At 54.4% G+C, this 10,000-nt stretch overlaps 3 protein-coding genes across 3 annotated transcripts in view; 2 read left to right on the plus strand and 1 right to left on the minus strand.

Moving 5' to 3' along the window:
* The window catches only part of EMWEY_00032750 (protein kinase, PfEST homolog, putative), a gene marked incomplete at both ends in the record, with an annotated part of 14,140 nt that extends 9,852 nt beyond the window's left edge, over positions 1-4,288 (plus strand). The window contains 3 exons of the mRNA XM_013481809.1: positions 1-577; positions 624-2,130; positions 2,473-4,288. The exon at positions 1-577 is cut by the window's left edge and continues 105 nt beyond it. Of these exons, the coding sequence (XP_013337263.1) occupies positions 1-577; positions 624-2,130; positions 2,473-4,288 (3,900 nt within the window). The remainder of the gene's footprint in view (positions 578-623; positions 2,131-2,472) is intronic.
* Positions 4,289-4,871: 583 nt separating this feature from the next.
* Positions 4,872-6,399, minus strand: EMWEY_00032760 (hypothetical protein, conserved; the record flags this gene model as incomplete). The annotated part of the gene is made up of 2 exons (XM_013481810.1): positions 4,872-6,071; positions 6,394-6,399. 2 exons carry the CDS (start codon positions 6,397-6,399, stop codon positions 4,872-4,874), a joined length of 1,206 nt encoding a protein of 401 aa, XP_013337264.1.
* A 927-nt stretch (positions 6,400-7,326) lies between these two features.
* Positions 7,327-9,967, plus strand: EMWEY_00032770 (hypothetical protein, conserved; the record flags this gene model as incomplete). The annotated part of the gene is made up of 4 exons (XM_013481811.1): positions 7,327-7,472; positions 8,025-8,315; positions 8,626-9,221; positions 9,897-9,967. The coding sequence occupies 4 exons, from the start codon at positions 7,327-7,329 to the stop codon at positions 9,965-9,967; spliced, it is 1,104 nt and encodes a 367-aa protein (XP_013337265.1).
* Positions 9,968-10,000: the final 33 nt, after the last annotated feature.

Raw genomic sequence — 10,000 nt, forward strand, 5'->3', positions numbered from 1 at the left:
GATAAGTTATTTACTAATAAACGTTCGTTGCTGCGGTCTTCTTCCTCTTCTGCTGTTGCTGCTGCTGCAGCAGCAGCAACAGCTGCTGCTGCTGCGCCAATGGCAAAGGAAAAACAGCTTGCTGCAAGATCGGCACATGCAGCAAAAGATGCAGCAACAGCGCACAGCAGATCTGCTGCAGCAGTAGCTGCCGCAACAGCTGCAGCAGCTGCAACACATCGAACCCCTCATGCTGCTGTTGCTGCAGCACCTTCTGCTTCCGTGGGTTCTGCCAAGGCTGCAGGTGCAGCAGCAGCAGCAGCAGCAACAGCAGCAAGCGAGCCAGATGGCCGTGGCGGCGTTCCCACAAACCCTCCCACCAGCATTCGGCCCAGCAGCAGTAGCAGCAGCAGCGCCCGGAGTAGCAGCAGCAGCAGCAGTACAAGGGCCAGTAGCAGCAGCAGCAGCAGCAACAGGACCAGCAGCAGCAGCAGCAGCAGCAGCAGCAGCAGGACTCGCATGCAGGGATGGGGGGAGGAAGCAGCAATTCGTTTAAAAGCGCAGCTAAGCGATGTGTGGAGTTTTGGCATCGCCATCTGTGAGCTTGTTAAGGGAGGAGGTTGCTGCTGCTGATGCTGCTAAAGCAGAAACTCCACAAGCTGAGCCCGGCCGTGAAGAAATCTCCCCTGAGAAAGCTGTGACAGCTGCAGCAGCAGCAGAAGCAGCAGAAGCAGCAGCAGCAGCAGCAGGTGCATCATGCAATGCTGAGGCGTCCCCAAACAAGGGTGTTGCTGTCTCTCCTGCTGCAGCAGCAGCAGCAGCTGCTGCTGCTGCTCCTAAGGCAAGGAGAGGCCCGTCGCCTGCTGCTGCTGCCAAACGCGGAACACGCAGCGCCTCCCAAAGAAATGCAGCAGCAGCAGCAGCTGCTGCTGCTGCACCAGCAGCTGCCAGGAAGCGGAAGGCTTTTGGTTCTGCAGGGAGTGCTGCTGCTGCATCTGCTGCTGAAGGAGGCTCTAGCCCAGAAACAGCAGCAGCAGCAGCAGCAGCAGAACCAGCAGCAGCAGCTCCGCGGCTTACAGGAAAGAAGAGAGGAGCAGCAGCAGCAAAACAGGCGGCGGCAAAGAAACCTGCAATGGAAGAAGCAAACGAAGTTGGGGGATCTGCAGCAGCAGCAGCAACAGCAGCAGCAGCAGCAACAGCAGCAGCAGCACCAACAACAACAACAGCTGCAGCAGCAGCAACAGCCGCAGGTGGAGGCCCAGTGGGCGATGCTGTGGATATTGAGGTGTCTGGGAGGAACTGTAAACCCAACAGTACCACAACCAGCAGCAGCAGCAGCAGCAGCAGCAGTACTAGCAGCAGCAGCAGCAGCAGCAGCAGCAGGAGCAGCAGCAAGCTATGTTTGCCTCCTTGTATAATGCAGTGGGTAGCAGCAGATGCAACATATAGTTTATATTGGGCAGCAGTTCATGAGATTATTGCTCATCTAGGCTTAGGCCTCTTCCAGACACCAAGGCAGCAGCAGCAGCAGAAGCAGCAGCAGCAGCAGCAGCAGCAGCAGCAGCAGCAGCAGCAGCAGCACATGCAGCAGCAGATGGAGGAACAAGTACAAGAAAGGGAACAAAAGGAGCAACAGCAGAAAGAGCAGCAGCAAATTATACAGATGCAGCAGCAACAACAGCAAATACACCAGGAGCTACAGCTACATCCACTGCCGCTGCAACAGGAACAGCCGCAGCAGCAGCAGCAGCAACTGCAGCAGCAGCAGCAACTGCAGCAGCAGCAGCAGGATCACGAGCAGGAGCAGCCAGTTGCTGTTGGCATTGGATCTGAAGATATGCTGCAGAAGGGCATTAGTGGTTTAGCTTCCTCTTCTCAGCACCAGCAGCAGCAGCAGCAGCAGCAAGTGCAGCAGCAGCAGCAACAGAAGCAGCAGCAAATACAGCAGCAGCACCAGCATCATCACCAACAGCACAAGCACCATCACAATCACCCACACCACCCACAGCAGCAGCAGCAGCAGCAACAGCAGCAGCAGCAACAGCAGCAGCAGCAGCAGCAGCAGCAACAGCAGGTGGAGCCTATATGGCGTCAGCTACGTGCAGTGCATGCAGCGCAGCAGGAGCAGCAATTTGCTGCACTAGAGGAGGTGTGGGGTCGTATATGGAGTGTACGTGCAGGTGATGCTGAGGTGTATAGGCAGCTAGATAATAAACAATTAAGAAGACTTGTTCTTAGTCTCCTTCTTAATAAACAATTATATGCTACTTGCTCAGGACAGTAAGTGCCTCCTGCTGCTGCTGCTGCTGCTGCTGTTGCTGTTGTTGTTTTTGTTGTTTGCTGTTGTTGTTGCTGCTGTTGCACGTGCTGTAGACCATTGCTGCTTTTGCTGCTGTTGCTGCTGCTGTTGCTCAATGGCAATATGTTTCCTTTTGCTGCTGCTGCTGCAGTTGTGTCTCTCATTGCTGTGTGTTGTTGCTGTTGCTGTTACAGTGCCTCCGCCCGGGCTGCTGCACTGCAGCAGCAGCAGCTGCAGCAGCAGTACAGCCGCTGCAGCAGCAGCTTCTGGTGTCTCCTTGCTCATCTCTTAGCCTTCGACCCGCAGCAAAGACTTCTTCTTCCTGAGGCCCTTGGGCACCCATGGTTTAACCCCATAGACCAGCAGCAGCAGCAGCAGCAGCAGCAGCAGCAGCAGCAGCAGCTGGAGCAGGAGAGGGAGCAGCAGGAGTCACAGATGGATAAGGTAGAGGAACTGCCACTTGATGCAACAGCAGCAGCAGCAGCAGCAACTGCAGCAACTGCAGCAGGAGCAACTGCAGCAAGCAACGCCTCTCACGCTGCCGATACCCAAGACCACATCACCACTACCACTACCACCACCACCACCACCACCACCACCACCAGCAACAGCAGCAGCAGCAGCAGCAGCAGCAGCAGCAGCAGCAGCAGCAGCAGCAGCAATGTATTTGAATTGATAGATAATCTTCCTGGTTATTTATCTTTTCATCTTGAGGCAGAGCACAACCCCAATAGACCCCTCCGTCTTCGTTATAATATACCTCCTAAGGGGCCCCCGCTGCAGCAGCTGCAGCAGCAGCAGCAACAGCAACAGCAACAACAGCAGCAGCAGCAGCAGCAGTTGCAACAGTTGCAACAGCAGCAGATACAGCAGGCAAAGAGCATTCTTGCACTTTCTCCTTCTGCAACACGCCGCGGAGGGACACCCAGTAGAGGTGCAACGCCCCCGCCAGCAGCAGCAGCAGCAGCAGCAGCAGCAGGCGAAGAGTCAGCAGCAGCAGCAGCAGCAGATGATGATGATAACCCTCCCACCCTCTACCGACTGTATGGCAGCGTGCAGCGCAAGCCCCACGCCTGGTTCTGTGGGGCCCTCTTTGGCATGCAGGAGCAGCAGCTAAAGCTGATGCTTAATGGCCCGCAGCAGCAGCAGCAGCAGCAGCAGCAGCAGCAGCAGCAGCAGCAAAAGCAGCAACAGCAGCAGAAGCAGCAACAACAGCAGCAGCAGCAGGACGTTAGCGACAGCAATGACAAAGAAAACCAAAAGATTCAAACAGACGGAGACAAAACTTTGTTAGAGCAGCAGAATCTGCTGCTGCAGCAGCAGCAGCAGCAGCAGCAGCAGGACCCATCCAAGTGTACAACTAGACATACCAGCAGCAACAGCAGCAGCAGCATTAGCCGTTACAGCAGCAAGGAAGACATGGCACCATGGCAGTTTGCTGCTGCACTTCCTGCTGCAGTATTAGCTGTAGCAAGACAAGAAGCAACCGTGCTGCAGCAAGTAGAGGAAAATATCTACAGCAGCAGCGGTTTGCTGCTGCGGTTGCTGCTAGCATGGAAGCAGCAAAAGGGTGTTACTTGGGGGGAATGCTGCTCCTCTGCTGCTGCACATTATCTAGGGAAGCTGCTGCTGCGTTATAGGGCAGCTAAGAGAAAACGCAGCAAAGCTGCAGCTGCAGCAGCAGCAGCAGCAGCTGCTGCTGCTGCTGCTGCTGTTGCTGCACCGAAACAGCCACCTCATATGCCACGAGCACACATTACTACAGACCACAAGGGTGGCTCTAGCAGCAGCAGCAGCAGCAGCAGCAACAGCAACAGAACGAAGCGCTCTTTGCATGCAGGGGAACTACCCGAGGGTGTTGGGGCTGTTCAGCCTAGCAGCAACCCATCAGCAGCAAAAAGGCAACGACCAGCTGCAGCAGCAGCAGCTGCAGCAGCTGCTGCTGCCCCTACTGCTGCAGCACCTGCTGGTGCAGCAGAAGTGCCCGCTGCAGACCCGCCTGTCTGTTGACACTGCTCTTGTTGCTGCAGCAGCTGCTGCAGCAACACCACCTGCAGCAGCAGCAGCAGCAGCTATTGCTAGAGCTGCTGCTGCTGCTGCTGCTGCAGAAATTTTAGCGTATATCCGTTTTGGCTGCAGCAGGCGCGAGTCGCGCGCGTGCTGCAGATGTTGCAGCAGCAGGTGCTGCTGCAGTTGTTGCAGCAGGTGCTGCAGGTGCTGCAGCAGCAACAGCAGCAGCAGCAGCAGTGCCGTGGCAACAAACTCAAGGCTGCTTTCTTGTCTTTCTTTTCTTAAATTTAAACTTGCGGTGTATCCATAGCATGCAGACACACCACCAGTATAGTGCTGCTGCTGCTGCTGCTGCTGCTGCTGTTGCTGTTGCTGCTGCTGTTGCTGCTCTGCCATAGCCCTCCCACGTCTGCTGCAGCAGCAGCAGCAACTGCTGCTACATTGCAGGTTATTGTAACCTTTTACTGCCTGATGGCAGCAGTTTAGACAGCAGCACGTGCTGCAGCAGCATTTGCTGCAGCAGGTAGTGCTGCAGATGCAGCAGCAGGTGCTGCTGCAGATGCAACAGCAGGTGCTGCTGCATTTACCTGCATGCACGTTGCAGCAAGAAGACAGCAGCAGCAACAGCAGCAACTATAAAGTATTTTCTTGTTGCTCTTATTTGTTCTTTTCTTCTTATTGCTGCTGCTTGCCCTCTGTGTGTCTGTGCTGCTGCAGTTGTTTCCGTTGCTGCTGTTGCTGCTGCTGCTGCTGCTGCTGACGCCTGCTGCTGCAGCAGCAAATTCTCCGCTAGCAGCGCACAAAGAGATTCTGCTTGACGGCAAGTGTCATCTATTGCAGCAATATCGCTGTCTGCTGCTGCTGCTGCTGCTGCTGCTGCTGCTGCTGCTGTTGCTGGTGCTGCTGCTGGTGTTGCTGCTGTTGTTGCTGCTGTTCCTAACATTGTGTGGTCCAGCAGCCACCAGCTTGAGGCACTCGCCTCCCCCTGCTGCTGTTGCTGCTGCTGCTGCTGCTGCTGCTTCTGCCCTCCAGGGGAAAAGGGCCAGATGCTGCTGCTGAATCCCCAGCTGCTGCATGCATCTGCTGCCGTTGTTGCTGCTGCTGCTGCTTCTGGTTCAGCAGAGTTGGGGTGATATAGGGGTTGTGGCGCACTCCTAATATTGCACAAGGCCGTGCTGCTGCTGCTGCTGCTGCTGCTGCTGCTGCTGCTGAGTTCCTGAAGAGCAGAGCCACCTGGCTGCTGCAGGCGTAGCTGCTGCTGCTGTTGCTGCTGCTGAATACCTTTACGGGAAGATATACCCCATGCATCCTGCAGCAGCGAGCGACCACCTAAAGGGGATAGCTGCTGCTGCTTCTGCTGCTGCCGTTGCTGTTGCTGCTGCTGCAGCATGCAAATGCTCTGTGGTAGGGAAATGGCTGCAGAGGACAGCTGCTGCTGCTGCTGCAGCAGCAGCTGCTGCATCCATTCTTTTAAATTAGCTGCGACGAATACACTGCTCTTGTTGCTGCTGTTGCTGCTGCTGCTGCAGTTCTGCTGCAGCGCCTGGTGCTGCCGCTGCAGCTGCTGCAGCAGAGATGTTGCAGCAGCAGCAGGAAGTGCAGCAGTTGTCACTGCAGCATACAACCATTTGCCCGCCCAAGATGAATCTCCTGCAGCAACAGCGCTGTTGCTCTCGCTGCTGCTGCTGTTGCTGCTGCTGCTGCTGCTGCTGGGCCGCAGCACAGACAGGCGGGAGCCTTCTCCATAGGGCCAGCTGTCTATAACCTCCGCGGTGTCTGCTTCCTGCAGCAGCAGCAACAGCACATGACAGCAGCAGCAGCAACCTGTGAACCTCTGCTGCAGCAGCAGGAAGAGCAAATACAGGAGCAGCAGCAGCAGTACAATCGGCAGCAGCAGCAGCAGCAGCAGTTGAGCCTACGCAGCAGCAGGTGCAGCTTACCCGTTGTACAGCCCTTGCTGCAGCAAGAACAGCTCTGTCTGCAGCAGCAGCAGCAGCAGCAGGTAGCTTTGCTGCTGCTGCTCGTAACCAGACCCAAGGGCCTCCAGGTCCTTCTAAGGATATAACAGAGAGATACACTGCAGCAGCAGCAGCAGCAGCACTAACCTCCATAGGGTTTAGGGTTTAGGGTTTAGTAGTCTGTATGTCTAAGGGAATGTTAACAACAGCAGCAGCAGCAACTGCAGCAGCAGATGCTCGTAAGGCTGTTGCTGCGATTGCTGCAGTAGCAGTTGCTGCAGCAGAAGATATATTGCTAACGCTGCAGCAGCAAAAGCTGCTGCAGCAGCAGCAGCAGCTAGAGATCAGATGAGGGAGTTATCTCTCCTATGTCTTGTATTTATATTTGCTTCTTCTGCTGCTGCTGCTGTTGCTCTGCTGCTGCTGCTGCTGCTGCTGCTGCTGTTCCTGTTGGGGGGCCCCCCTACCTGCTGCGATGCAGCAGCAGCAGCTGCAGAAATAAGACTAACTTGCTGCATGCAAAGAAATAAAAATAATAAAAATAAAAATTAACTAATTAATTAATTTAATTAAATTTAATTATTTATTTCTTTTTTTTGTTCAACCTGCAGCAACTCGACAGAATCTTAGGGGCTGCAGCAGTAGGAGCAGCAGCAACAGCAGCAGCAGCAGCAGCAGCAGCAGCAGCTATTACTCTGCAATAGATATTTGCTGCATTGAAATCACAAAATATCTGAATTATAAACCTCTTATTTAACCTCCTTCTGCTGCTGCTGCTGCTGCAGCAGCAGCAGCAGCAGCAGCAATTGTGATGGGTTTCAACGCATGGCAGCAGGAGCAGGAGCAGCAGCAGCAGCAGATCTTCCAATAAACTGCTAGATCCTTGGGCTCATAAAAACAGCAGCAGCAGTAGTTGCTGCTGCAGAATCTTCAGCAGCAGCAGAAGCAGCAGCTGCAGCAGCTGCACAGCAATCCTATCTCAGCAGCAGCAACAAGAGCAGCAGAAGCAGCAGCAGCAGCAAATTTTTGTATAATTAGAGTGGGGAAGCTGCTGTGGGGCTGTGCCCCTCTCCTGTTAAAATGGCGCGAAAGCAGCAACAGCAGCAGCAGCAGCCGCAGCAGCAGCAGCAGCAGCAGCAGCGACCGCAGCAGCAAATGGAGACAATAGGATGCAGCAGAACAAAACAGAAAAAATTTCTTCAATTTAAGGCATCGCTGCTCTCTCCGTTTATCTCTCCATGGTCTGCTGCTGCTGCTGCTGGTGCTGCTGCTGTTGCTGCTGCTGCTGCTGTTGTTTCTGCTGTTGTTGCTGCTGCTGCTGTTGTTTCTGCTGTTGTTTCCGTTGCTCCTTTTGCTGTTGCTGTTGGTGTTGCTGTTGTTGTTGCTGCTGTTGAGGTAGAGCAGCAGCTACTTCTCGTGCTGCAGTTGCAGCAGCAGCATCTCTCCTGCAGCAGCAGCAACAGCAGCAGCAGCTTGTATTTATATTTGTGCTGCAGGCCTTTGTCTATTGGCAATGCTGAGGAGGAGATTACTTCCTTAATTGAACAGTAAACCAATCACTCCCTCCCTGCTGCTGCTGCTGCTGCTGCTGCTGCTGTTGCTGTTGCTTTTGTTGCCGCTGCTGCTGCTTCTCTTGCTGCTGCTGCTGCTGCTGCTGCACACTGTCTGTGTTAGTGCTTAGATGGTTTGCTGCTGCTGGTAGATCTCCCCTATATTGGCTGCGTGTTTTATTGATGTTGCTGCTGTTGCTGCTGTTGCTGCTGCTGTTGCTGCTGCAGAATGTGTGCTGCTGCTGCAGCATCTGGTGTTCGTCTTCGAGCAGCAGCAGCAATTGGCTTCAATGCATGCGCAGCAATATTAGAGCAGCAGGCTGCTGCTGCAGCAGCAACACCAGCAGCAGCAGCAACACCAGCAGCAGCAGCATCCCCAGCTGCTCATATTGAAGCAGCACAACCAGCAGAATCAACAGCACCAACAGCAGCAGCAGCAGCAACAGCAGCAGCAGCAGCAGCAGATATTGCTGCTGTTGTATGTATTTGCTGCTCTCCTGCTGAGGGAGGGTTGAGGGGGTTTGGTGTGCAGCAGCTGCTGCTGCTGTCTTCTATACTTAATATACCTGCTGTACTTATACGTAATAAGGAGTAAGCTACCTGCTGCTGCTGCTGCTGCTGTTGTTGTTGTTGCTGCTGCTGCTGTTGATTTGTGTGCTGCTGCTGCGTTCTGCTTGATCTGCAGCAGCAGCAGCAACAGCAAACTCCCCGTTGAGGTATCGCCGATGCTACTGCGTATACATTGCTGTTGCTGCTGCTGCTTTTACTGTTACTCCTGCTGCTGCTGCTGCTGCTGCTTACATTAGTTGTTGCTGCTGTTTGCATGCAGATGCAAGAGGCGAATTGCTGCTGCTGTTGGTCTTCCTACAACTTTAGCTCTTGGGGTGTACAGGGAGCTGCGGCACTGCTGCTGCAGCGCTGCATCCCAACAGCCACTGCAGCAGCAGCAGCAGCAGCAGCAGCAGCAGCAGAGTGCTGTTAACGCCAGCAGCAGCAGCAGCAGTGCAGGTGCTCAGGAGACGCCAGCAGAGGGAAAGTGCGGTCAAGAGACAACAACAACAGCAGCAACAACAACAGCAGCAGCAGCAGACTCTGCGCCCTTAAACAGCAACTGCAGCGAGGGTGCTTCTTGTCAGCAGCAGCAGCAACAGCAGCAGCAACAGCAGCAGAAGACACAGCAGCAGCAATTTGTTGAGGAGCAGCAGAAAGCCCTTATTAATGCAGTTGCTAGGTACGGTCCTCCGCAGCAATTGCCCTTCATGCTGCTGCAGCGACCTCAGCAGCAAAAGCAGCAGCAGCAACAACAACAACAACAACAACAACAACAACAACAACAACAACAGCAGCAGCAGCAGCAGCAGCAAGTGCTGCAGCTGCTGCCACCACGTGTCTTGGCATTTGCTGCTGCTTATAGACCTAAAGAAAGTAAGATAGGAACTAACAGAAGACAAAGAAGAGCAGCAAGAAAAAATAGACGGAAGGCACAAAGACAAGAACTTGCTGCTGCTGCTGCTGCTGCTGCTGCTGCTGCTGCAACAGCAGCAGCAACAACTGATGCTGCTGCTGCACCATCCAATGGAGCAGCAACTGCTGCACCTAATGCGGAAACAACGCAGACGGCTGCTGCAGCAACTACTGCTGCAGCAACTACTGCTGCAACAACTACTGCTGCAGCAACTACTGCAGCAACTACTGCTGCAGCAACTACTGCTGCAACAACTACTGCAGCAACTACTGCTGCAGCAACTACTGCTGCAACAACTACTGCAGCAACTACTGCTGCAACAACTACTGCTGCAGCAACTACTGCTGCTGCAGCAACTACTGCTGCTGCAGCAACTACTGCTGCTGCAGCAACTACTGCTGCTGCAGCAACTACTGCTGCTGCAGCAGAAACTACCGCAGCAGGAACAACTACTGCAGGAGCAGCACCTGATGCAGGAGCAACAAGTGCTGCTGCAGCAACACCTACTGCAGCAGGGGCACCTGCTGCAGGAACAGCTGCTGGTGCAGCAGCTGTTGCTGCTGTAGCAGCACACAGTGCTGCTGCAGCTACTGCAGCGCCTCCACCTGCTGCTGCTGCAGAGCATGCACCAGCAGGTGCAGCAGCAAATCCAGCAGCAGCAGCTGCTGCTGCTGCTGCGGGGGAGGCTGCAAGCAGTGGCACCTAGTAATGATTTACTAACAACTCCGTTTGCTGCAGC

Source organism: Eimeria maxima, genomic scaffold (assembly GCF_000499605.1).
Source record: "Eimeria maxima Weybridge genomic scaffold, Emw_scaff431, whole genome shotgun sequence".
Taxonomy (NCBI): Eukaryota; Apicomplexa; class Conoidasida; order Eucoccidiorida; family Eimeriidae; genus Eimeria; species Eimeria maxima.